At 44.3% G+C, this 27,240-nt stretch overlaps 1 protein-coding gene and 1 pseudogene across 1 annotated transcript in view; one reads left to right on the top strand and one right to left on the bottom strand.

Annotated features, from left to right (window-relative positions):
- The window catches only part of Slc24a3 (solute carrier family 24 member 3), a 476,343-nt gene that overhangs the window by 113,354 nt on the left and 335,749 nt on the right, over nucleotides 1–27,240 (bottom strand). Inside the window, exons 4-6 of the mRNA XM_085833625.1 lie at nucleotides 24,563–24,637; nucleotides 18,990–19,074; nucleotides 18,529–18,632 (exon numbers count right to left, since the gene is read on the bottom strand). Of these exons, the coding sequence (XP_085689751.1) occupies nucleotides 18,529–18,632; nucleotides 18,990–19,074; nucleotides 24,563–24,637 (264 nt within the window). The remainder of the gene's footprint in view (nucleotides 1–18,528; nucleotides 18,633–18,989; nucleotides 19,075–24,562; nucleotides 24,638–27,240) is intronic.
- LOC110311304 (ubiquitin-ribosomal protein eS31 fusion protein pseudogene) lies at nucleotides 26,675–27,145 on the top strand (annotated as a pseudogene).

A 27,240-nucleotide genomic window follows, 5' to 3' on the forward strand; every position in this document is an offset into this window, starting at 1 on the left:
GCTGTGCGTCTGTGTGAATGTGAGTGTGTGCATGTGTGTGTGTGTGTATACATGTAGGATTCTAATTTTACTATCTTCAGACTTCTCTTTGAAGTTTCTTCACTGATTTTCTTTTTCATCCTCTTCTTCTTTTTCTTCTTCTCTCGTCTTCTTCCTCCTTTGGTAGTTTTAATAATTAAACCCAGGGCCTTGTGCATGATAAACAAGTACTTGGTCACTGAGCCACTGAGCTACACTCCCAGACTTGTATTTACTTCTTGAACCTCCACAACACATAAGCAGCAGGCCATGAGGAGAAGCCTGTCCTCTATTTAATCACTGCATTACAGACCCGAGTGTTAGAACTGGCTCTCAGTAAATACTCACCGATTAAGTGATTAGACCATTTGGTGCTGTCTGGGATGTGTGAAGATCTCTTCCTGCCTTGGCAACATAAAGGCCCTGTAGCCTCAAGCTCTCCTTGGGAACCTCACAGACCTGTGAACAAAGGGGCTCAGTGTAGCCCACAAGCAACAGAGACAACAGCTGGCACCCTCATCTTTCTATGCATTAGGCACAGTTGGAACCTGAGTACCAGGACAGATGCAGTTGGCAGCTCAGAATAGTTACTGGCATTTTATGGGTCATGTGTATACCTAGCTTCAAAACGCACATAACTTCACAATGTACAAAGACTTTACGAAATACTAAAAACCAAAAGAAAAAAATATATCTAAACTCTTAAAATTTATAAGAAATCTCATTTTTCTCCCCCTGATGACAGAAAGCTTTGCTGTTTTCACACAACTGCCAAGTGGTTTGCCAATATTCAGCCTGCTAGTAAACAGGCCTCCAAGACTCAGTGAAGGATTTAGTCACGTATATGAAGTCACTATTTCTGGTGCCTATTGATCGCTTCTCTGACAAGGCCCACTTGATACAGGAGTGCTAAGAGCAGGCAAACAACCTCAGAAATACCCAATACCAAGTCCATTCCACATTGATTTCTTTTCTTTGGGAATGAAGAGAAATTTGGAGATGCAAAATTGCACATATATCGTTATTCTCAGCAAGGCTGCCTGAAGTCTTTTCTTTGTTTCCTGTGCATCTCAGAGTGGGACATCACACCCCACTGAGCTCATCTCTTCAGTGGGCAGATGCCATGCTGTAGCCAGAACCACTTAGAGCAAAGCCCGCTCAGAATTTAAATCCAATCTCAAAGACTTAGCAAGTCATGTCCAGCTGGGGCCAAATCAAAACCAGAGATCAATTATGTGTAGGATCCTTCTGCTTCACACTCATTCTTGAGGCTTTACTGGGTAAACATCATTTCTTTGACTAGAGTCATTACAAGGTTGTAAAGAACAGGTGGCTTTTCCCAAGAGACATGTTTTAGTTAGGGTTTCCATTGTTGTGAAGAGACCCCAAGACCAAGGCAACTCTTTTAAAGTACAACATTTAATTGAAGCTGGCTCACAGGTTTAGAGGTTCAGTCTGTTATCATCAAGACAGGAAGCATGGCAGCATCCAGGCAGGCATGGTGTTGGAGAAGGAGCTGAGAGTTCTACATCTTGTTCCAAAGGGAACCAGTAGAAGACTCTCTTCTGTGCTGGGCAGAGCTTCATAAGCTCCCCAACCCCCCACAGTGATGCACTTCCTCCAACATGGCCACACCCACACCACCAAGGCCACACCTTCTAACAGTGCTACTTCCCTTGTGCCAAGCAAGCATATTCAAACCGCCCATAAGACAGAAACCTCAAAACCTAACTGTACACACACCATAGCTGTATAATTAGTTTTTCTTGAGAACTAGTCTTAGGTGAACCATGGTGAGAATGTGGTAAATCCCAGAGGGCTAGATGGTGCTCCTAGTGACAGCAGAAAAGGATCTTCTGGAAGGACATGTTAACTGGCCTTCAACTAACCACTCATCTTTTTGCTAGGCATTACCCTGTGGGGAGAGAGCAGGGAATCCACCGTTCCTTCTCCCATCAGTACTGGACATGCTTGTGTAATGTCCTAAATTAACCTGTAAGCCTCATCTGCCCAGGGACGAGGTAACTTCATGGAATGCTGGGAATTGGAGTTCTTGGAAAATAACAAAGCCTCATGGGAAAGTACAGAGGCCTATAGGGTTGTCCTTATAAGTCCCTCTAACATGTGACTCAGGGTCATTCTCAGCTGGAAAATTCCAGAGAATGGTCCTGACCAAAGTCCATGTCTTGGTTAGTATTTAATATTTAATTAAGCTTGCTTTACATTTGACCTAAAATGTTGAAATTGTTTTTTTCCTGTGGCTAATCTCAGGATTAACACTGTGTTATAGAACAGGGAATGGTGATTCTGTGTATACAGAGAGGGAGAGATTTAGAGGAGGTAAAGAGGAAGGAAAAGATTGTGAGGGGGGAATGTTCAGGTCATGCTATGCTTAGCATAGGGGATCGCTTTAGGACAAACAGAAAGGTGTCAGTGGCCTGGATTCTAGGGTTGTACAGAATTGTGTGTGAAGCTTGAATTGGACCCTGTTAGTTTCTAAGCACTACAATTCCCAGAATTCCAGGATGTTACCTGGTCAGATGAGGCTTACAGTTTAATTTGGGGGCATTATACAAGTCTGCCCAGTACTGATGGGAGAAGAAACAGTGGGTTCAGTGTCCTGGGTGACCCTGAAAAGCAGGTAGACCAGTTTTTGTAAGAAAGTTCTCAAGAATCTACCTGGATAGAGAAGAGCAATGGCTTCCTAAAGTCCTATCCTTATACCAGGGGCATTGTGGGAGTTTGGTGTTGAGTGGGTGGGTGAGAGTGCTCCCAGACCAACAACTGACAGCCATTGCTGAGTTCTCTGTTTCCCCATGTGTAAAATGTGTGCAATGACAAGACTGTCCTCAAGGGCTTCTAGAAAGTTCTAATGAAAGACTGTATGAAAACAACACAGTACTGCAGCACACAATAGCCCCCAATGTGTGGTATAAATAATTATATTTTTAAAAAACACTGCTAATTGTCTATTTCAATTTTCATTACTAGTATAAAGTATGACTAAAACTTACCTGCTTTTACTCACACTTCGATAGTCTTATTTAAAGTAAATTGTGTTAAGTACACTCTAGATTTATACACCCACATAGTGATATGATTTCATGAAACCAATTATTCATGTGGAACACTGGCCGTATTGTTCTGGTTAAGAAAAGCTAACCCAATCCCATCCCTCAGAAAAAAATTCAAGCACTTCGTACTTGGTGAAGTCCAGCTTGAAGGATGCTCAAATACTCTATAGTTGTACTGCAAACCAAATACTCTGGAACCGAGGATCTCTGAGGCCATAAAGGGTCAGATCAAGCCTGGGTCCCTCTTGAGTAACAGGGTGGCACTTATGACTTCTTTGCTTTCGGGGAAGCTGGGATTTCAACTCTGCTGTAAGATCACAGGAATAAGAGATGGGATCAACAGCTGGGCTTTGGGCGTGTCTCCCTTTTCTGCCAATGCAAAATGGAGGAGTTCCCATTCAGTCCTTGCCTTTTGTTAGGTCAGGATTAGGTATGCTCAGAGCAAAGCCACAACTCTGGACATCAAAGGGATGGGGGATGCTTGAGGGGGCTCCTAGGAATACTGAAAATAAAGAGTCAAGACCTCTAGGCAAGGTGCCCTGTGTAGGAGCTGCTCTAAACTCCCACACTGGGCAGGAAGGGCAGGCCAATGGCTGGGATGGTGGGTGAAGGGATAGAATCTCAGCTGCAGAACATCTTGACAAGCTACATTGTGTGGTGGAAAAAGACTGAGATGGAACATGACCACAAGACCAGGGAAGCCTTGCAGAGAGAGGCCTGATGCCATGTTCATGTCTATGCACGTGTCCCTGTTCACACTTATGTTTCATGGAGCTATTATCAACCCAGGGTGGAGGTGAATGCACGGACACTGGGGCCAGTCACATGTGCATGTGGTACTCGACTTTGCTATTACTTGCTGTATGTTTCTGAATAATTCCCTCCTTGCTTTCTGCTAGTTACTCTTCTTACTGCTTTGACCAACCAAATACATGGCAGAAGCAATGTAGGCTGGATTTATTTAGACTTACGGTTGAGGGGCTACAGTTTATCATGGTAAGGAAGATAATGGCATAGTTCAGCTCCTATCTACGATGATGGAAACCTGATGTCCAGCTTGTTACATGTCATGGACCAAGAAACAGAGAGCTTGGGTGAGAGGCCAAGGCTACTCCTTCTAAAGTCCACCACCACTGGTGACCCACTTTCTTCCAGCTCAGCCCAAGCTCCTAAGAAGTTTCACAATCTCTCCAAGCAGTGCCGCCAGCTGGGGACCAAATGTTCAAACACTTGAGCTTGAAGAGGTCATTCCACACTCAAATCATAATAGCCCTCAAGATGTGAGGACAGGAATCTCTGTTTGATACTGAGCCGATTATTTCTTGTCCTTCCCCACCAGGCTGTAGTGGTGGAGAGCTACACCTATACTATTTTTACTATTTTTCCCTTAATAGTCAAGGAAGCTAAGTCATAATGGGGTCAAGCCACTTCCACAGGTCACGTAGTCAAGATTCAGGGAGGCCAGAATTAGGAGGAGTCAGCCTTAAGAACCATATAAAAACCCTGGCTCGGTGCGTATACATTTAATACAAGATGACTGATATTTACAATCATTCTCTCTGCCGAGGGCCAGAATTGGAGCCATATATCTTAAATATTTGCTTCTATTAAAACTGGGAGAATCACATTTCATTAGAATGCATCTTCATTTATGAGAGATGACGGATGAGCAAAATTCTTTTATTTTATTGTCAGAGAAATTAAGAAAATATATTTCAGCTTGATATTCTTATTTTCTTTTAGATATGTGACGGCAGAGCTGGGTTTTATGATGGTGTTGAAGAGTGGTCTTGAGATCCCGGAGAGATTTCAAGAGAATGTGAAGGTTCTTATTAGGGGTGCTCCTGGGGCCTAATTGCCCACAGAGAATTTATGTAGGTCTAGGGAATGCTGTGTTCTTATCTGTGTATGGTTCATTGAGGCTGAGCTGGCAGAGGCAAAAGCCAGAGCTCCTGGCCAGGCAAAGCGGGGGTGGGGGGTGGGGTGGGGGGGTGGGGGAAATGGTGGCTTGCCCTTCCCCTCCCTTCCATAAAAGTAACTATTTCTTATTTTGATTTGGGTTACTACTTTCCTTCAAGAGCATTGAGGCATCCTCTCAGCCACACTCCACTGGGCCTGAGCCTTCACAGTGAGCATGGCCAAAGCATTCCAGGACGGTGGAGGAAATGTAGATTTGAGAAAGAAACTACACTTCACCAGGGTCCCCCAAGGGACCTTCCTCAGCTCGTCTAAAAAAATCACCTGTTTGCCCCATTCTAGTCTTTTCTCCATGCTCCGAGAACAGAGTTGACTCTCCTAAGAGACTGTCCACTGGCAAGCAGAATCCTGGCCACCATCATTAACACAAGATGAGGACTCTGATCTTTGCGACAGACTTTCAAAGCCACTAGAATGTAGCAGAATTAGGTATCAGTATCAGAAAAGGCTTCAGAAATCCCTTTTATCCACTGCCATATTTCAATCATGCCTTTACTCCACCACTGGGGCACATATAAATGTAGCTCAGGATGGAGTCCGAGTTCTAAAAGGAACCGTGATGTGATCTTGTTTTTCCACGCAGAGATGTCTGGCCACCTGGGGAGCCAGCCTCAGCATTTTCTGCAGGAGGTTCCCTAACAAAGAGGTTCAAGGGCACCCCAGACAAATTATCTTCTAGACCATGGAGAAGAGTGTGACAGTCTAGGACACCTCTTCCTTCATGAGATGTGTGTTTCTGGAGCCCCTGCAAGGAGGTCCCTTAGCACCGGTTTGCGTGACGGGCTTCTGTTTGCTCTTCAGAGATGAAGAACACACATTCTGCAGGCCAACTGCTAAGCTCTGAGTCCTAACTCTGCTTTCACTGAATGCACAGTCTCGGGCAAGTTTCTCTCCTTCCCTTTCTAAGTTCTGTTTTCTTATCTGTAAAGTGAGAAAAACACAGTCTCTACATTACAGGATCAGTCTAAGGATGCAATGAGTTAATTTATATCATTCTACATTAACTCCACTGAGATCCCCCAAAAGATTAGTGATTAACAAAAAAGATGTTCTTAATTTACAATGAAAACAGATAATAATGTGGAACAGGAGACAGTTGTATATTGTTTTTTAAAAAGGAAAAATAAATGATTCGGTGGGGAGGCAGGACACGTGTCTTTGGAAGCTGCATGCTGCAATAATCAAAGACAGCCAGAGTGGAAACAAAAATCAGGTTTACGGCATCATGACAGATCCGTGAATGATCTGAGAAGGCCACGGGGTAAGGACGAGCCATTCTGCCTCAGCCCCAGTCTCCCCACTGCTGGCCCCTGCACCACATGCCCCAGTTTTCGTTTTCCATGTTCCAACTGCAGCCCCAACTTAGTCTTGGATGAAAAAGAGTCACAAACAAATAAAGCCTACTCAGACCAGATTTCCTCCTCATTTCCCAAGGAGTGGCAATTTGGGTATGTCTCCCTGTGGGAAAAGGAGGATGGACCTCCTCCTCCCTGCCATGAACAAGCAAAGTGGGCCCTTTGTTGGGTCTGGGCAGGACAGAATGTCTCGCTTTGCCAGCAAAAACCAGATATTTGGTTAACAAAGGCCACTGTCCATGTGTTCTGCACATGAGCCAGAAAGGCTAACGAACAGCACTTATTTCTCTTCATTTGGAGAGTCAGGATAGTGTCCAGGATTAAGACTTCCATTTAAATATAGAGGTGGATCTACTCAGAAAGAAAGGCTGCAGGGTGGGGATGGGTGGGGGTGGGGTGGGGTGGGGGTGGGGGCATACATGATTTTCTTCACATATGTCAATGGAGATTGGCAGCAATGAGGATAACTGTTCTAGAAAAGGTTTTGCCACATTAGAAAAATAAAACCAGAAAGCTCCTAGAATTTCTCTTGGTTTACTCTGCTGCTTCTTTATTTTAAAATTGCAAATTGAGTCCTTTTTGTCTGATGTTACAGACTGTCTGGAGGTCAAAGAGCCTGGAATAAAGATAGCCTGATGGTATTGCAGTCACGTATGAGAAGAAGAACTAGCTAAGCTGTTTGGACCTACGAAGTGTCTGGGTGGGGCATAGAATAGATGGGTCAAGTGACATTGTCATCAGTGTGTAGATCACAATTGTTTATGTCCTGCTTTGCCATCTTCCAAATCCTGACTGGTAGGAATCTGTAAAACTTTGTCAATTTGGAATTCATGAACATTGATTTTTGAGATGGGCAGTGCTACCCAGGGTTTGTATGGATCTGATCAGCCAGCATTTTGACTACAAAGCTCCGTCAATGGGTGTCATGTCTCCTTGATAGTTGGGTTGCTTAGTGAGGAAGACTGATCGTCACAACGGCTACCAAGTAAAAATGACTAGGCAGTTGCAGATAGACGATGGAGCTTTTAGTTAAAAATGTGGATTTTGTAGTTAAAATTAAGTTAAAAGTTAATTTGTCTATGGGTGGGGCTGCATGCAGACAACTAAGAGATGAGGAGAGCAGGGGTTTCCCGTAGGCACGAGCTTCCTAATTGGCCATCCAATACCAAGTGGTCCTCCCTGAAATCACACAGGGAACATGGTTCAGACTGAGTAGGCTATATTTACTATTTAGGCATGGATAGAAACAGAACAATCGAAGAGAAAGAGGATGTGAATTGAGATACATGTGAGGGGGGAAAGGGAAAGGGGAACTATGTATTTTCACTGAAAAAATTTAAAGAATAATAACTTAAAAAGTGAAAGTCAACTTTTGATTAATAAATACATTTTGCTATTTCAGTGTCCTTCCCGTGTTTCTGGATCTGACAGAGAACTGCTGACTTCACAGTATTTTCAGTGGAGACAGACTCTAACTTCTCATGGCTAATATATTACCACTAATAGAGTTGGTAAATATTCTGCAGCCCACTTTCATTGTTCAAGCTAACTGTCCTAGTGTCCTGTGTGATTTATTGCTTTCCTTTACCACCATTTTCAATGCATCACCCTCTCTCTTAGTGTCACCTCTAGGAAGTCCTCTGAGCCCAGCAGCCACCTCTCGCTATCTCTCTCGCTGCAGAAGCCACAGGAGGCCCATAGTATTCTCACTGGTTTCCCTGCAGCCACATTTTCTCCACAGATCTATCTTAGTGACTAGACTGGCTGGCCAGAGAGTTCAAGGTGTCTGCCTCCCTCTACATTTTCCTCTCCTCAGCACTGGGGTCACAGATGCATGCTGCCATAACTAGCTTTCATATGGATGTTTGGGATTCAAATTTACCTCCTCATGTGTGCTTGGCAAATCCTTTATGACCTGATCCATCTCCTCAGGCAGGACCCAGTCTAGTCTTACCTCAGGAGGCAGGCAGAAATGCCCCTAGGGAGGTCACAGACTAACACTGTTATTCTCTCCTCATAGACCAGAGACATCTGTGTCTTTGTAGTAAGTCACCTCATGCATTTCAGGGACTACAGTGGTATGTCTGTTCACAAGGTATGCTCTCTCCATTTAAAGTGACTCAGATTTTGAGTGTCATCTGAGTCAGTCTATATTTGGAGTGATACTGTTTTCTTTGGAGTGGAAGGGAGTATTCTGTACCCCATCGAACTATCAGCATTTATGGTAGTGATCTTCTTGGAAAGTCTTTATAGGCTAGCATCTCCAGCATAGTGTATACTCTAAACCTTCCTATTCTGTTTTGTTTGTTAATAACATTGATTCATAATTGATACTACATATCTTCTTCCTAGCTCCCAAACCAAATTTAACTTTCTTTCTCTCTTGCTCTCCATCTATCTATCCATCCACTGTCATCTATCCATCATCTGGTATCCATCATTCACCCATCTGTCTACATTCCTACTTACTTACCTACCTACCAATTAGCCATATTTGTTGGATATTTAAAAACATCCTATATCTTGTAGCCAAATTCTAGGATACAGTTTTTTCACTGGTATATCTCTGGTGCTTAGAACAGTGTTCAGCATGTGGTAGACACGTAGCGAAACCTGTTAAATCAAGAGCTTACTGAGGTGGGGTTCAGTGGTCTAACCCTTGATCTGTGTTCATTTTTTCAACAAATTAGTACTTTGGCTTTAAATTGACAGATGCCAGATAATATTATAAGTAAACAGGTACATACTTTCAGCCCTCAGGTGTTGGCCTGTGGATCCTTCTTCAGGCATTTTGATTATAGTTGCTTGCACTCAAATCACAAAATCTGATTTGTTATGTCACAGTTCACACAGCGCTCCATATACATGGTCCTCCACTATCTATGGTAGTGAAGAAGTGAGTCAAGGATGTGGTGTGAAGACCAGTCTAAGGATCTAAGGAGGCAGGTTCAGTCTTGCTCTGCCTACTCTCCGGACTTCCTAATGCCCATGTTCCCCTGTGCCAGAGAGCTTTCCTGTGTCCTTTTACTGAGGTGAAGTTATAAGGCCATGGTCAGAATATTTCACCCCTGTTGCTGTGTGGGATTGCTGGTACATAGGGCATATAAGAAATGAAGAATCTCTATGACAAGAGCCAGCCTTCCTGGGTCCCTTAGGAAGATTTATTTTGCAGCTAGGAGACTTTACACAGCCAAAGCACCTGAACTCACTTGGTGTTATTCAGTCATCCAGGTGAGGGTGAAGGAGGCAACCATGCCCACAGTTCCCTGTCAACCTGCTTATGCTCCCTGCTTCCCATGGGTTTCATGATTAGAAAGCTATTGATCTGTGAGCAAGTGTTGGGATGGCTGTCATATGCCTGGCAGCTTAGGGTGTGAGGCTTCTTATCTAAATGGACTCACTGGAAAAACTAGAGAAAGAACTTGACATTTCTATGCCACTGGCTGAACCCTGCAACCCCAAAGTCTTCTGACTCACTAGTGTGGTAAGATTATTGAACATTTTTGAGTCTTGGTTTTCTCTTTGGAAAATAGTGTTGCCTTCAGAGTTATTTGAGGACAAAAAGCAAAATCGTGAATCTATCTAAAGATGCATGAGCAGTGTCCAGTGCATGAGCATCTTGTGCTTGTTCCATGGGATGAGGTTCTGGAGTAATTATAAAAGACGAGACCAGATGAGCATCAGCACCCCACCCCCTCTGCTTTCTCATCACGAATCCAATATGGCCAACTAGCCATATTTCCTTGCCACAATGGACTATACCCTCAAACTGAGACTCAAGCCCTTCCTTCCTTGAACTGCTTCTGTTAGGTCTTTTTTTATGTCCTGTGGTGATAGAGAGAAGGTTCTGGGATCCCTTTGGATTGGCAGCCAGCCAGCCCTTCTTACAACCTTTCCAAGGAGGCAGGCAGTGACCTGGAACTCACTTTCCAGGAGCCATGTGAGGCTTAACATGGAAGGAATGCTCACCCCACCTTCCAGGGACTCTAACTTTCCACCTCACATTTCCCAAAATATGCATCTTGGATCTCAGGTCTTGCTAATTTTACTTTGCTGGGCACAAGGGCACTGACCTCGTCATTTTCTTTGGCACAGTTGCAGAGTGTGGTTTCTGAGTACCTCCCTTGTTAACCCAAATGGGAGCAACAGCACTAATAAAACATCTCTATGACCACGCTAAATCATTTCTAATGACCCTGCTCTCTATTGATTTGGAAATTAAAACTAATTGGACAGAAGGACTCAGAGGAGTGGTTGAGTGCCATGATTTAGAGACTGCCAGAACAGGAGAGTAAGGAGAGAACAATGGCCAAATGGCAGCATAGATGGACAGAGATTTGAACAGACTTATCACCAAGGAAGATGGGCACATAATCACAGGAAGAGATGCTCAGAGCCATGTCTTGAAATGCAAACTGAAGGCACAGAGAGGCGCTCATCATATTCTCCAGAATGATTACAGTCACAAGGTAACAAACCAAAGTAAAACTGTCCATACCAAGTGCTGGTGATATGCAGATAACTGAGATCTCACTGGTTGGGGTAGAGACAGAACGTGGGTACCCACTGTGAAAAGAAGCTTGGAAACTTTTGATTAATAAAGCAAACAACAAATATGCCATGATAGCTTGAAAGTGAAATGTCCCCCAAGGGCTCATGGTTTGAATGCTTGGTCTCTATCTGGGTGGTGTTAGTTTGGGAGGGTCTAGAAATTCTAGGGGTGGCCTCCATTTGGAGGGTATAAGTTATTGGGCAGGTTCTTAGGTGTGTATTATCCCTGTTCCCTTCTAGACTCATCCTCTGATATCTGTGTGCCAAGAAATGGAGAAGAGTCTCTATCATATGTTTCCATCACTCTGATGTCCTGCTTGGCTACATGGGGTTAAGAGACTATGAACTCTGAAACCATGACTCAAATCAAATAACTGTTGTCAGTTACTTGGCCATAGTAACAAAAAAGTTATCTACCTACCTATCTACCTAACTACCTACCTACCTATCATCTATCTACCAACCTACCCATCATCTATCTACCTACCTATCAACTATCTATCTATCTGCCTGCCTACCTACCTATATCATCTATCTACCAATCTACCCATCATCCATCCATCCATCCATCCATCTATCTATCTATCTATCTATCTATCTATCTATCTATCTATCTATCCATCCATCCATCCATCCATCCATCCATCCATCCATCTATCCATCCACCTACCTACCTACCTACCTACCTACCTACCTACCTACCTAATTATCCATTCTCTCACCTATCCACCATCTCTTGATATAGTAACCCTCCTTGGTTTTGTGATCAGAAGCAACAGTATGTGTCCATATAAATACCAACCACAGCACTGTGTGCATTAGCGCAGAAAGAAAGCTAGGGAGACAGCTTAAGATACAGCTCAGGCTCAGCCATTTCAGCACGACTCTGCACTGTATGTATGATAAGGAAAGACCAGAAGCTATGCTTCTGACATGGAATAGATTGGATTCTTATCTCTAGAAAGAAGGTGCAGGTGATTCTTGCTAACATAAGCTAATCTGGTAACTCTAATTAGAGTAGTTGGTAAAATCTAACGGGTCCATCCAGATTTTTGTTTGGTGATGTTAAGTAGGGGTTGGACAGGGGAGTGAGCAAGGTGATATTTTCTTTTTCTTTTCTTGGCTCATGTGGTGGTATGTGTGTACCAGGCCTGAAAGAGCTATAGTCTAGTATTGTCTTCTCTCTCTCTCTCTCTCTTTCTCTTTCTTTCTTTCTTTCTTTCTTTCTTTCTTTCTTTCTTTCTTTCTTTCTTTCATGAAAGAAAACTAATTGGAGGAAGAGCACAGAGATGATTCAAGGCAGGAGAACAATAGGGCTTGAGCCTTGCTCAAACCATACACTTTCCTGTGTAGTTCTCAGTAAATTCTCTTCAGTTATGATGTAATTTTGTGGGGTTTTGTTACCTGGAACCTAATTCCTCTGCACTCATCTGCATGTAGGACTGAAGATGGATCTGATGTCAAGAGAAAGGAACAGCCTGCGAAAGGGTGGTACTACCAGGATCAGAAAACAAAAAACACCACCCAAGGACACAGCCTCTTGTATGACTGTGGCATCTCAGAAGGGCTGCTTGTGTTGAAGGGCTTCCTGCTCTCCCTCCCCAGAGCCAGCACTGGTATAAGTAGAGCTGAGCCTGAGGATGGGGCTCTTGCAGTTTAAGCCACTCACTCCTCTCATCTAATTGGACTGGGTCTAGGGTCTGGATCTGCCTTCTGTCTTCTATTGCCTGCAGCCTGCAGGACTTGCCAAGGAACCTCTACCTTCCCAGGTAATAGAATACAGGTGATAGAGTTCTCTGCGGCCCAGTCTTTGCCTGGGTCCAGCCCTGCATCTTGCATGCTACTTTCTTGCCTCTGACAGGACCAAACATGAATTCATCCTACCCCAGAGGAGGCCTCAGATCCTTAGTTCTCCAGGGGTCATTTCAGCTCTTTTTTTGTCCCACGATCTCCCTATTTACAGTGGAAAGTTGGCCTCCAACACCAGATTTTGAATCAGTGGGCTGCAGCTTTAATTTATAGTTCATAGTCCCTAGCCAATTAGGGGAAACAGAATTGATTCCCAGAACTGAAACGTGACAGAAGATGCGTTTGCTTTCGTCTGGAGAGCAGTAACCTGGGAATTAGTGGACACAGGAGACAGTGTGTTTTCCATTATGTTCCTCAGCCCAAATCTCAATTATTGGCGAAGGAAGGGCTCAGCTGTGGAAGATGTTTTTGGATTAAAATAGAGGCTTCTAGATGTGCCTCAGTTGTGCCAAGTGCTTCCACTCTCCATGACAGGTTCCCACTGTCTTGTTGCTATGACCATACCTTGCATTGCTTTAAGTCCTACACCCCAAATTTCTCAAGGACACACAAAAATCTCAGCCTCATAAATAAGAGTACAACAGTTATATCCGGCTCTGTAATCAGAGGCTCCCCACGTGGATAATGTAGTCAGCAGACCCCCTCCTTTCAAAGCTCTAGGGTTCATTTCCTAGCCTGTTGAGAAGGATAACACTATCTTGTACCTTAAAACTCAGTGAGTGCATCCATACCAATACCCATAGGGCATTGTTGGATGTGGTATCTGAATAAGCTCACTGAATAGCAACTATTATTTTTATTTTTATTTTGCACCCTGGGATGGTTTTTTAATACGAGTTGTGAAGCATGTAGTTTTAAGTGAAAGGTTTTCTATTTAATGAAGCTATGACCTCAGGCAGAATGAACTATCAGTCACTGTTAATTTGTACTTTTCTCCCCAGAGGTTTCAGTACATCACATGCTGTATATATCTTATTTACTTTAAATACCTTATTAAAAAATTACACATATGAGTCTGTGGCAGTACAGTGTTTGCCAGGTATGTTTGATGCCCTGGGTTTGATACCTAGCACCAAGTAAAGAAATTTTTAAGAAAAGTTTTAAAATATTTTTTTTTTTTACAATTTTTCATTTTCCAAAAGTGATCCAACTTTCAAATATGTCAATTTAGCCAAGGAGATAGCTTGGCTGCTAAAGGACCCCCTCACAAGCATGCAGAGCTGAGTTTGGGTAGTCACTGTGTGTCACAGTGCACATCTGTAATCTCAACATTAGGAGAGCAGAGGCAGACAGTCCCACTGAGTTGATGAGCTCCGGGTTTAGTAAGAATCAAGTGGGGAGTGATTGAGACCCCTGATGATGACCTGCAACGTCCATACACACAAGATCCCTCACATACACATGTACATACCCACACAAATACCCACACACACATTCACATGTGGACACACATCCACACAATAATAATAAATTTTTGTACAAAAAATATTATTATTTGTACAAAATAGTCCAAAATGCTAACTAAACACAAGGAATAACATACATTTACATATTACAAAGAACATTCTTAAATATTATATAATGTACAAGTAGCCCTGTATGAATATTGTACTTATCCTAAGATTTTTCTAGCCTTTATGCAAATTTACCAATTATATCATGAGAATAATAGTTTCAGCAAATTCATACTAAATTGATATACTTGAAAGGAAGATCAACCACTTTTGGAAAAATGAAAAAATATAAATATCCTTTAAAACCTTTCCAGAATATGTATTTATTTTGTCCTAGGGATCAAACCCAAGGTATCAGGTGCACTAGGTGAACACTGTCCTGACACAGATTCATAGCTGTAATTTCTTAGTTCATCTCGTCCTCATGCGTGTACCCATCAGTGGTGTTGAAGATGGGATCTAAACAGCTTAGCTTATTTTGAAGCCTTAGTCTTGTTTCTCAGCACATACACTCTGGACCCATCCCCATCATGCTACCTTTACCATTTCAGTTCCTTCCACTAGGCAACTCTGGCATCTCTTTGCCTGGGGTTTTCTCTGGGTTCCAAGGTCCACCCTGACTGTGGCCACCCAATAAGCTGGAGTGTGGAGGGATTCGTGTTTCTTACAGCGTGGAATGGGATGTGGAAGTTGGTGGATAAGTACCCCAGCTCTCTTGCCTCTTCTATGAGATCACTGAATACCTATAAAACAGTCCCCACAGATGAATAAAATCCCAGTTGCTGCTAGTGATAACGTGTTCATTAATGCTTTTGTCTGCAGCTTTCTTTTCCATCTTACCTCCTCAATGTCTTGCCAGTATTCCCTAGGGCAACCTTTTAAATTAACTACTTGTACTTGACCACTTGCCTAGCATCTTCTTCTGGGATATTCAAATGAAGGCAAGCTTCCACTGGGATGTATAACCTCTTGGTGTTGCTCTGTTTTGTGAAAATGAGCCAGCTTAGACAGGGCGCTATTTGAAGAAAGGCAAACCTAGCCAAGATTAGCTGGACCTCGCCAAAGAACATCAGGGACACTCTAAGGATGCCAGAAGCCAATGTGGGAGCTTTTATAACAAACCAGAGCCATCTGCCAGGCTGTAATAACCAGAATATGAAAGTCCTAATCTGGGATACAGTTAAACTGTTTACTTTCTGTTTGTGGTTATGTATTTAAAGCTTAACATGCTTTGAATGGTGGATTTAAATTCATAAGCACATTGTTTTACAAAATTGGCACTGAGTCCTTTTAATGCAATATGCAAAATAGAGCGTTTCGTCAAGACCTGGATATTTTCACTTCATTGTTATTCTTCTTTGTTCTTAAGGAAAAACTGGGAGGACCAGAGCTCTGTAAATGTCTTGTGGGATACCCAGAACCACTCTCGAAGCCACTTTCTAAGAAGCAATTTCCTCCTGTCCCATAAAAAACTCCACAAACCACCTCAGGCGAACACTGAGGACATCGGGTATGTTTGCAAACTGCAAATACAGCAGACATTCAATTACACTGAATTCATCAAAACCCTAATTGAGACAGGAGCTCAAACCCTACAGCTTAATTACTTTAATTTTAGATGGGTGTCAGACTTCCTCATGTCCTTTATGCTGAAATGCATTAGAGAGAGGCCCATGGGTGCGTGCTGCAAATTCTCCCAGCCAAGACAAAGAGCAGAACAGCATAAATAATAATGCCAAGTGAGACCCGTGATTAGATTTATTAATCATTCAATTCCCCATTTCTGCCCTTTGTCATGACATTCTATAGCAACAACTCTGCTGTCTGGGAATATGAGGTTGGACAACTCCTACTTCTTGCTGATAACTTTTTCTACCACTCAAGAGACTACCTAGGACTAAGCACTAGTCCTCTGATATCATTATGTTAACCTATCATTTGTTTTCATTTACAAGACCTTCTGCCTGCCCTCTCTGCTCCCCCATTCTTTCTCTGATGGGAGCTATAGACACCTCTATCAATCATTCCATCAACTCAGTGGCCAAACCTTCCAGGGTGATGTAGGGTGGAATCCAGTAGTGAGGACCTCGGGATGAATATCCCAACAGTTGATAAAAGTATCTAACTTGTTTTGACTTCCCTTACAGACCAAGTACTATTATTAGTGTTAAACATGTTAGGCTTCATCACCATGGCAACGCTCTGAAGTAGATGTGCTTATACCCACTCTATAGATGAGAAGGATCAGGCTTCAGTAGCTAAAATAACTTCTCCAAAGTCCCCCAGCTAGCAAACAGCAAAGCAAGAATGCAATCCCAGTTCAATCTGATTCTTTGGCCCATGTTCCTCCTCAAATAGTCTGTGTCTTCTGTAAAGATGTGAGGCAATCTACAAAAGCGGCAAGTGGATGGCTTTGGAAATCTCTAAGTAGGCACAGGATTAAAAGGAGAAGAAAAGAAAAAGAAAAGAAAGAAAAAGAAGGAAGCTATAGCTAGGATCACACTATTCCCAGTAGAAGCTCTGCTTGTCACCTTTCTCTAGTGGGGCTGTGAGACCAGCCAGCAAAGTCCTGGAGAAGGGGTAGGAAGATGGATGCCAACAACCTGTGCAGCATCCATGGTATCCTAGCCAAGCTTGTGACGAGTGGTGCTACTGTTGAAGTACACGGCTGGCTCGAATACACTGCATTTCATTTCATAAGTAATTAGCTGTGTGGCCCTGAGTAGACATCACCCAGCCATTTGCTTCATTTCTTTACATTATCTCTTTGCCTCTGGGCTTGCTTCAGAATCAAGCTGCAGGTACAAATGACTAATGAACTAATGACAACACTAATAACGGCCCGGCTAATAATCATACTGCTAATGGTGACAATACTAATTAAGAAAGTGCTAACAGCAACAGCATCTGCTGGTGTGACTATTATTCGTCTCTGGAAGGCAGCGATGAGCTGGTCAGGCAGGATAGAGCCAGGCGAGAGCAACGGCAGTAAAGGCAGGCACTCGGCTCATTCTTTTGGCACTAACTACCTATGTAGGAGCAGTCAGGAACACTACAGTGTACACCCATTAACCTTAACACAATGGGTCATGGGGAAAGCAGAAAATATTTAGCCTAGTGAGTGAGCCAGACCTTAGTCATCATGAGCAAATCCTGGACTCTCTTATCAGAGCTAGCCTGTCCACCAGGGAGCCCTGGAGCTAATGCTCGCTAAGATCAAGGTGTCCTTCTGCCTGTTGCTTGGAAGGAACAAACGCAACAGGCAGAGAGGGCAGATCAGTCAGCATGTAAATGGGGACGGTTACAATGGGCCATGGAGACCAGCAGTGAATTTTATGGGAACTCTTGAGTGTACATTCGAGAGACTGACATCATGGCATGCTCAGCCGCTTCTGAGAGACACAGAGGCCTGACACACTTGAGAGAGAAGCTCACCAGGATTGGACTTTACACCAACCAGACACTTTCCACAGGACACAGCACAGACCGCACTGAGGTTCCTGATCAGGTGAAGTGGATTTCGGCTCCCTCAATATTTTAAGTAGAGTCACATCTAGAATAGTAGAAATAGGTTTTTCTAGAAGATACTGAGTCTTGGGTGTTTTGTCAGAGAACTGTGGATCTCATTTCTAATGACTATTTCTCTGAGGAACCTAGGCTCTGAGAGCCACAGGGAAGCTGTATGCCCCACTCTAACCTTGGCTTCAGGCTCTAACCTTGGCTGCCCAATAGTCTCACACTCTGGTGACTTCTGAACAAATCCCTGAGACTATTAGAGAGATAACAACATTTAGAAAGGACAGTGGCTCTGCCAGGATGCTCCATGGCATTAGAATGGACACCTGAGGTTGACTTGGGTATTCAAGGCTCCTCTAGACTACAAAAGCTCTAGCCTGCAGGAAGAAAGGCAACACCCTGAACTGTGACAACGATGAATTCTTTAAGTAGAAAATTTTTTTTTCTTCTTTTATTTTCCGACTTTCTCATTTATCTCATTTCCTCTGAGGCACCACACATTCTAGTGTGGATCAGTAGCTCTCAAAAGGAGGTGTGTGGGGAAGCACTTTCAAGCTCACAGTTAACATTGTTAGGCTTGCTAATTTCCTATGTGGAACTGGGGTTCAATAATCCATCAACCTGGAAACCAAGTAACAGTGGCTTCAGGATGGAGACCTCCAATCACACTGCCCAAGGTGCCAGTGTGGGTGAATTCCAACATGATGGTCCCTGCCTCGGCTCCATACTTCCATCTTCTCCACATCAAGTAGAACAAGGAGTTGCCAGTCCTACCTGCCCTGCAAAGAGCCCGCAGACGCCAATGATGCACAGGATGTTGAACACGGCAGAGCCCACGATGGTGCCAACTCCCACATCACCCTTTGTGATGAAGACTCCTGAAACACAAACCAACACCAATCTGGCTATAGTGGTCCAGCTGCATCCCAAGGACATTGGAAGGACATCTCCTAGTTCTAGACTATGCTGAGGATCCAGAGGAAATAGGCAAGCTTTGGAGGGAGTTTTTGAACCCAGAGGTTAGACTTTCCCTTAGTAGCAACATCCCTGGGTCTAGAAAAAGTTCACACACAGTTAAAGCAGTGAATGGCCACAGCAGAGTGGAAGGTTCTGTTTGGGATCTAGGAAGTTAATTTTTTATAAGTGGAAGACAACTCAAATTTGAGGACCTTCTTCCCTAGAACCCCTTTCTCTTATATAGGTAAGGGCTGAGACATTCTCTTAGCATCACCTACCTATGACTGACGTGAACAGCTCTGGGGCCGAGCTGCCTGCTGCCATGAATGTGGCTCCTGCCACATCTTCACTGAGGTGGAGGCGCTGCATGGGAGCAAAGACAAGACAGGTGAGGTGGGATTTTTCCTTGGGAAACACATGCTGGGGCTCCTGAGGTCCTAAGCACGGGGACTTCAGAAGGACCCAGGGGCTGGGTTCAGTCCCTCACTATCCCTCCACTCAGAGCCTGGCTTCTCCTGCTCTCTGCTCAGCATCCTCACTTGCAAGATCAGCAGGGACTACATGATTCCCATTAGCCAATGTCCCTACAGAAGATTTAGGAGTCTGTAACCCAAATCCATCAAGGGGCTGTGGAGTTGATAACCAGGAGGGTGGAGTAGCGAGTCGAGAACATCCTGGACAGTGGCGGACAGTCATTTTCTTTCTAATGGCAGCTCTGTTCAGCTCCCTTGGTGTCTGCAGACACTGATTTTAGAAGAGATGTGTGTGTGTGATCTAGAGTTGTGTGCAAACGCCATGGCTGTTGTAGTGCTTTTGAATAACTTCAATCTCATAGCCGCCAGTTTGTGAGAGGTAAGTAGATCCAGGGAGTCGCTGTCCTTAAGCACACTCCAAACCCTCGACCTTCAAACTCTGGGTAGCACGTCATGAGAGAAGACTTGAGACAGACTAGAAAATAATGCAGCCCATTTCCCCCAAATCTCAAGTCACCCTGTTGGTTAAACCGGAAGGTGGTTTTCAAGAACACAAGATAAATGTACATGAGAGGCTGATTGGTGTGTTTGGCTTTCCGGCATTCCACCATGGCCCAGAAAGTAAGCTGCCAGCGGTTGGGAAGCAGCCAGTTCCCTTCGGGCATCAGGGCAGAGACTTCCAGTTTCCATTGCCAGCCTTCTTTCTTTCTCAGCAGCACCAGTGGCTGCACTTCCATGCTTGGCCACACAGAGGCAGTGTGGCCTTGGAGGTGGTTCTGATAGAGGCATGCTTGTTGGGATCCTGGGTTCCTTGGCTCTACACTTACAGTTGAGGTTCTCATGGGGTACCGAGGAGACCCTGAGATGGTACCTCAGCACTAAAAACCTTGGCTGGTGGGGAAGCCCCAGCACTGGAATCTCAATAGATGTGGATGGCGGGAAGACAACAAGCCAAAAATGAGCTCCCAGAATCGCCTTGAGTTGCTGTGCTTCCCTTCCAAGATCTATGGACTGGTAGTAATTGTTGGCTTATGAGGCTTGGCCATATGTCCAGTTTCACTCTTGCTTCCACATCTCCTTCCTTTCCACCCTCCTTTATGCCTAATACACTCCAGCCTGGCAATACTGCACAGGCCTCTTAGAATCACTAGTCACGAGGTCCTCTTGCTTCTGCACTGCTAGCGGCTATGATGAGGGCCAGGGAGAATTTTCCTAAGCTTCATCCAGAGTGGAGAATAATTCACCACAGCTGGACACCCTGGGCTCCCCATGAACAACAGGTCCTGTCATTCTCATTTAGATCCAGTGGCTAAGGTATTCTCTGCTTGTTCCTGAATGAGCCCTTTCCTTCAGGCCCCTTTGGTCCACACAACCCTGCAGGGCAGAATCTATCACTTGATTCCTTTTGTCTGCACCAAGTCCCCACTGGCTTCATCCAACTGTCTATGAATGCAGTTGAGATCAGTGGGGTTGGTTAGTCATACTCAAATCCAAGCGGTGTTCAAATTTCATATAACATACTGCAGTGTTTGCATATAACAGATACATTTTCCCATGTTCTGTCAATCATCTCTAGATTGCTAATAATCCCTAACACAATGTAAATGCCATGTAAAAACCTGTATTGTCCGGGGCATGCCAATAAGGAGGACTCTCTGTATCTGCTCCATACTGATCCAAATTTTTTAAAAAAAGTTTGATCTCCTAAGCATAGTGGTGCATGCCTTTAATCCCAGCACTCATTCAGAGGCAGGCAGATCTGTGAATTCAAGGCCAGCCTGATCTATACAGTGAATTCCAGGACAGCCAGGGCTGCACACAGAGACCCTGTCTTGAAAAACCAAACCAAACCAACCAACCAACCAACTAAACAAACAACCCTCCACCCCCAAACCCAAAACAACCACAATAGAAAGGGTTGGATCGGTTTGACCAAGGTTGAATGCCTGGCTGTGGAACCTATATGGAGAAGGTGGAATGTTGTGGGTTACTCAGTGGTTTCTAAGCCCACAAATGGCCAGAGCCAGGCTGTGCACTCCCTAGTTTCCTTCCCAGTCTTTGGCAAGCAGCTTAGCTGAGGAAGAGCCTAGCTCAGTGTTTACAGTACTTAGAGTGGGCAGTCTCTCTCCCCCACAGCCCAGGAGGCCCCATTACTGCTTTCATGGCTTCCCGGGTGTCCTACTCTTGACATCTGATATCCTTGTGCAAGCAAAAGCTTCTGACCAACCTCAGGCTGCTACCTCATGACCAAGAACGCCGCCACCCTCCTCCCCTTGCTGAGTCTTCACTTGTTGACTCTTTCTGAAACATCTTTCTGTCTTTGCTTCGGTGTAGCAGAGTCTGAGTCTGTCTATTTACTGTAGACAAAGGACTCTAACACTTTGTGGGTTCCCTCATGCAACCTCATGGCTGTCTAAAATTTAGTGACTCACCTGGCCTGTTGTTGTCATATTGGCTCCTTTCTCTTTTCTGCTTAACGTTTTTTCCTGACTTGAACTTGATCCCCCTCCAAGCTATGACTTATTGTGTAATGTGAATTTCTTTCTAGAATCATTTTTCACCAAAGTCTAAACAGCATCTCCTTGAACATCTCCGCTTAGCCCTAGTTAGTCTGGGAGCAAGCGCTGAGCATACACTATCACCTCTCTGCAAAGAGATTAGGGAAAGAAAAGGTGGTACAGAGTCCCAGGCTAGGAAATCCTGCTAAGCTGCAAGAGGGTGGTCCTGTATCACCACCACCCTCCATCCTGTGAAAGGATGGAGCTTCAGAGTTGGCCACAGGTTCTCAGAAGACAAACACAGGCTCTCAAAGGAGATAAAAACTTTGTTACAGGCATGCCAGGAGTCCAGCAACTAGGATGGCTTTAAGTACATGGAGCTGCACTCAGAGATAGCCATGGGGCATGGCATGATTTCTTGTCAACTACTTTGCTCCTAAAACTGGACTGGGTTGGGAACAGGGAGCATTCTCAGAAAGGAGGCTCTTCATCTGCATTCCTTCTCCCTGGATAGCTGTGGAACACAGAGGCGGAGCCAGTTTTGACAAAAACCTGTTGTAAGTGGTTGCAGACTTGCAATAGGTAAGAAGATGACCCAGTGGTAAGCTCAGACTGACCTGGACTCCATTCCTAAATAGCTGTATGGCCACTGGTGGGATGCTCTGAGTCCCTACATTTTTGCTTCTTGATTCCTAGAGGGAAGCTAACTGTGGTTACCTGGTAGAATCCTAGACGTGGTTAAAGAGAGAATAGGCACATTTAACCCATACTGACTTACCTACACAGCCAACTTCCTGCACCCCAGGACCCAGTCAAAACAGTACCTTTATCCCATCAAACATTTTCTTTCCTTCTTAGCTTTTTGTAAAGTCTCACTGTACTCTCTTCTGTCCTGCCAGCTATTTGGTTTTTTTCTCTCTAGAAGGATGTGTGTGTCCTCAAAAGTTCTATGTGTTTCCTTATTGGAGGGTACAAGTTGATGGCTGTATTGAATATTTCTGGGATGCAATAAATACCTTTGTTACTGACAACAAAAGAAACTTTTCTGGAAAAAGGCAGAGCCATTTTGCTTTGTGTAAGTGTGAAGTAACAACTGTTGGTAAGTGGGCCCTGTGTGTGCTCTTCAGTCACTGACACAACTAACCATGGGTGGAAAACCAAAGTGAACCTGTATTCTCACTAAACATGAACAAGCTTTTCCTTCATCATCTCCCTCCGAGGAGTCTACTCTGACAGATCCTTCCATCCACTGACATTGTGCGTCCTCTAGATATGGTTTGAACTTGACAGTCCTCCACTACTCCAGTAAGAAGGGAGTTGACCATCTGAGGACTTGGAAACCACCTGCCATGAATACTGAAGGAGCGCAAGTGCCCCCACTAAGGACTGAATGTTTTCTTGCCTTTGACACAAGGTGAGCCTATTCCCAGGCTGGATCACTGCACTCGTGTCCCCACTAGAGTACAGTGCATTTCGGGTGCCATTTTACTTTCTTTAATCTACTGTCACTGCAAAGAGGAACACACTTCCGTGACCTTTCTAGGATCAGTGTGCAATGACTGCTTATCCCTAAGTACAAAATGAACAAAGTCCAAGGCTTGGAAGAAACAGCTTAGGTTAATAATCTTCCACGTGAGGTTTGCAGACCAGCATCCTCAGCATCCCCTGGGACCTGATTAGATAGATAGATTCTGGCCACATCCTCTGGTGGTGGTTGGAACCTAGTGAATCAGGTACTGTGGGTAGAGCAAGATGGGGCCACAAAGCTTGATGGATACTGGACTTCCTGGAAACTCGGATAATGAATTACAAACAGTAGATCAAAGAAAATGCAAAGCTTGCACATAAGAAAACTAGATCTCAGAACAGTGGGATGAAAGTGAAGAGGAATGAGAGCTTTCTTGTTAGGGTGAGCATTAAAGAAACCTTTTTAGGTTCATTTATTCAGTGTGTGTGTGTGTGTGTGTGTGTGTGTGTGTGTGTGTGTGTGTGTGTGTGTGTGAACATTTAGTGAAGGTACTAGGGTACACATGTGGAGATCAGAAGACAGCTTGTTGGAGTCTGTTTTCTTCTTCCACCTTATGAGACCTGAGGGTTGAACTCAGGCCATCAGACTTGGCAGCCAGTGCTTGATCCATCCTGCCGACCCCTGAATATTTGTTTTTAAACTTGCTGTTCACCCTGGCATTATCTATGATAATGGGTACAAAATTCACAACAAATACTCTGTGCCCAGCTCTCTTGCCCCAGAGCCTGCCAGGCATCCACCCAGAGTATGAACAGAGAGGGAAGAAATGATGGAAAGAGAAGTAGAAGGAACGATACGGAACAAGAAGCAGCAGAACTGAAAAGCGGGAGGGGGATAGAGCCCAACATAGAGATGATACTCCAGGCCTGGGGTGCTGACTGTGGGTTTAACACACAGGGAACCAGGGTTATTTGAAAAACTATTTACCTACAAGGAACACACAGCTTTGGTCTTGTCATTATTCCCTAAGCAACAGAGTATAGCATCTGTCTCCACAGGATTTATGTGGTTGTTTGCAAATACTGCCCCTTTCTCCATGCACTTCACATGCTAGAGTGTCCACAAACTATGTGGACAGTCTGGAACTATTCCCATGGATATGCAGAGAAGACTAGCACTAGCAGTAATGATGGATGCAGTCGGGAGAGCTGGTGAGGTGGGTTAATTCCTAGCCATCCACCACCCTCTGAAGTGTTAAGCAGACTGACTGAGTCAATACTGTCCTTTCTCAGGCACTCAGGTCCTTAATATCTTTGACTCTCCAGGACCTTGGAGATGGGACTAGAACATGCCAGACCAGAGTCCCCATCCCAGGCCTCTCTCAGGCACACTGGGAATATACCTGCACATACCTCACAGATCTTTTCCAAGGATGGGACGAAGAAGTCATCGCACACAATGGCCAGCGCATAGAACATGTACATGGCCTGGAAGAGAGCAGAGGAGAAAGCATTAAGAGTCAGGGAGAGCCGAGGGCAAAGGGTTTGATCATCTTTTTCTTCAATTCATCTCTTATCATAAACTTAGCTTCTTATTCAGAGTAAGGACAAAGTCTTTGCAATTCCTGAAAGAGCTGTAGTCTTGCTTTAGCTTCTCCTTTTACCTCACTACCTCCAAATTGTCTCTTGTCCCCCTTCTGAGATGCCAAGAGGACCATGGACACCTGCCTCAGGGCATTTGCACTCATTTCTTCTACCCAGAGCTGCTGAAGAATATATCTTCTCTGATATACCATTGTTTCACTCCACCATGCTTTGCAAATGCCAGCCTGACTCCCTGACCACCTTTCCCTCTGTATCCCCTCATCTTGCCTTTTTTTTTGGGGGGGGGGTTAGGTTATAGGTTAACTCCATCAGCCTGTTGTCAGTTTCCATCACCAGAATTTCATGAAGACATGAGCTTCCTCTTGTAATTACTGTTACATCCTCCATCCCATGGCTGGCCTGAAAGTACCAGTAGCTGAGCTTACTATCTGGTTCCTGCAAGATAGCCTGTGCAAATGTGCTTCCACATCAGGGGCAGCTATCACTAGGGCATTCCTAGAATTTCACCTTCTAGTCAGAGATCATCCTTTCCTTTATTTGAGGTATCATCTCAAAGATTGACCTCTTTTTTTTTTTTTTGGCTCCAGTGTTGAGTGACCACCCATCACACACCTCTCACTTCTTCAGGGGACCCCAGCACCTTCCCATATTCACAGTGCCTTGGGTAGATGGTGTCTTACCTTTTCTCCAGGATTACATATGGATTACAATAGGTGTGTAGTATTCCTAGTGGAGACGGCTATTGGTTCAGAGGGAGGCACATGACTTAGACCCACTCAATCAGATAAAAGGAAAGAGTTACCAACTTTTCAAAGAGAGATGTTTCTCACCCTCTGTTGCTAGCTGTGGAGAAGTGTGGGATCCTTAGTCTTAGAGTGTCATTATGGAGCCACAGATCATACAGTATTAGAACCCACAATACCTCTGGACTCCAGAGTATACCAGCAGCATCGCTGGGGCAGTTTGATTTGGAATATTCTAGTATTTGTAACCTAAAGTGTTTTCCAGTACTGGCTCAATCTCCAGAATTCCCACTAGTATATTTATTACTGCCTTTTATCACGTTTTCTCACTGATTACTATTTCACAGCATGGGCCCCCAGTCACACAGGGCACAGCATAAGACCCAGGCCAGAAACCAGAACATGCCATTTCTTGTCACAAAGTGATCAGTGGGTAGGAAGGCCACGCAGTGATTTACAGAATATAAATACCCCTCAAGCCTGTAGCTACCAGAGATAGCAGTTATATATAGAGAGCCTGATAATGGTGTTACCACATTAAGAAGCTGAACCAACAGGAACAACAGGTACATATGCACACCCGTGCACACACACACCCACACACACCCATACACACGTGCACACACCAACATCATGTGAACACTGCTCTCAGCTCAGTGAACATTCCAGTTTCCTGAGCCAACACTCTGCTTTTTGCACTTAGCCTGTTAGTGGAGTTTCTGTTGCTTTCAGCTTTCTTTCCTGAGGTCTGTGCTACAGTCCTAGCTGGGAATGATCTCAGGCTTTTGACTCTTGGCCAGTGCACTAATTTCATCCCCTGGCTTCCCTTGTATGCACTTGACTTTTTTCCATGTGTATGTGGTCCTTCTCTCCCACAGGACAGGGAGAGTCTCAAGTACAATGTAATACTCCATTTTGTGGAAATGTGACACAAAAGCACAAAGAGGAAGTGTCCCAAACTGCAGACTATGCTAAATTACCAAAACCTACCAAAGTACACCACAGGGGATCGTTAGATCAGCTGTGACTCATCATTGCTTGCAATGCTGTCAAGAAGCTGGTGTGGATAGGTATTTAGTGATAAGAAAATATATCTGCACTACACTATTCTATGAACACATTAAAAATTAGTCTCTCTCTTTTCTGATCCACCATCGTGGGTGGAGCCACTGCCACAATGCAGATTTTTGTGAAGACCCTTACGGGGAAAACCATCACGCTTGAGGTTGAACCCTCAGACACTATAGAAAATGTAAAGGCCAAGACCCAGGATAAGGAAGGAATTCCTCCTGATCAGCAGAGGCTGATCTTTGCTGGTAAGCAGCTGGAAGATAGCCGGACTTTGTCTGACTACAACATTCAAAAGGAGTCCACCTTTCATCTGGTATTGAGACTTCAGGGTGGTGCTAAGAAAAGGAAGAAGGAGTCTTACACCACTCCCAAGAAGAACAAGCATAAGAGGAAGAAGGTTAAGTTGGCTGTGCTGAAATACTGTAAGGTGGATGAAAATGGCAAAATTAGCCGACTTCGTCGAGAGTGGCCTTCTGATGAATGTGGTGCTGGAGTTTTCACGGGAAGCCACTTTGACAGGCACTGCTGTGGCAAGTGTTGTCTGACTTTCTGCTTCAACAAACCAGAAGACAAGTAGCTGTGTATGCATTAATAAAAAGAAGGAACTCAAAAAAACATTCAGTCTCTCCTTTGTTATTTTGTTTGTGTGTGTGTGGACTGACTCACACACAT

This window comes from Mus caroli, unplaced genomic scaffold (assembly GCF_978045245.1).
Source record: "Mus caroli unplaced genomic scaffold, Mus_caroli_1 scaffold_2, whole genome shotgun sequence".
NCBI lineage: Eukaryota > Metazoa > Chordata > Mammalia > Rodentia > Muridae > Mus > Mus caroli.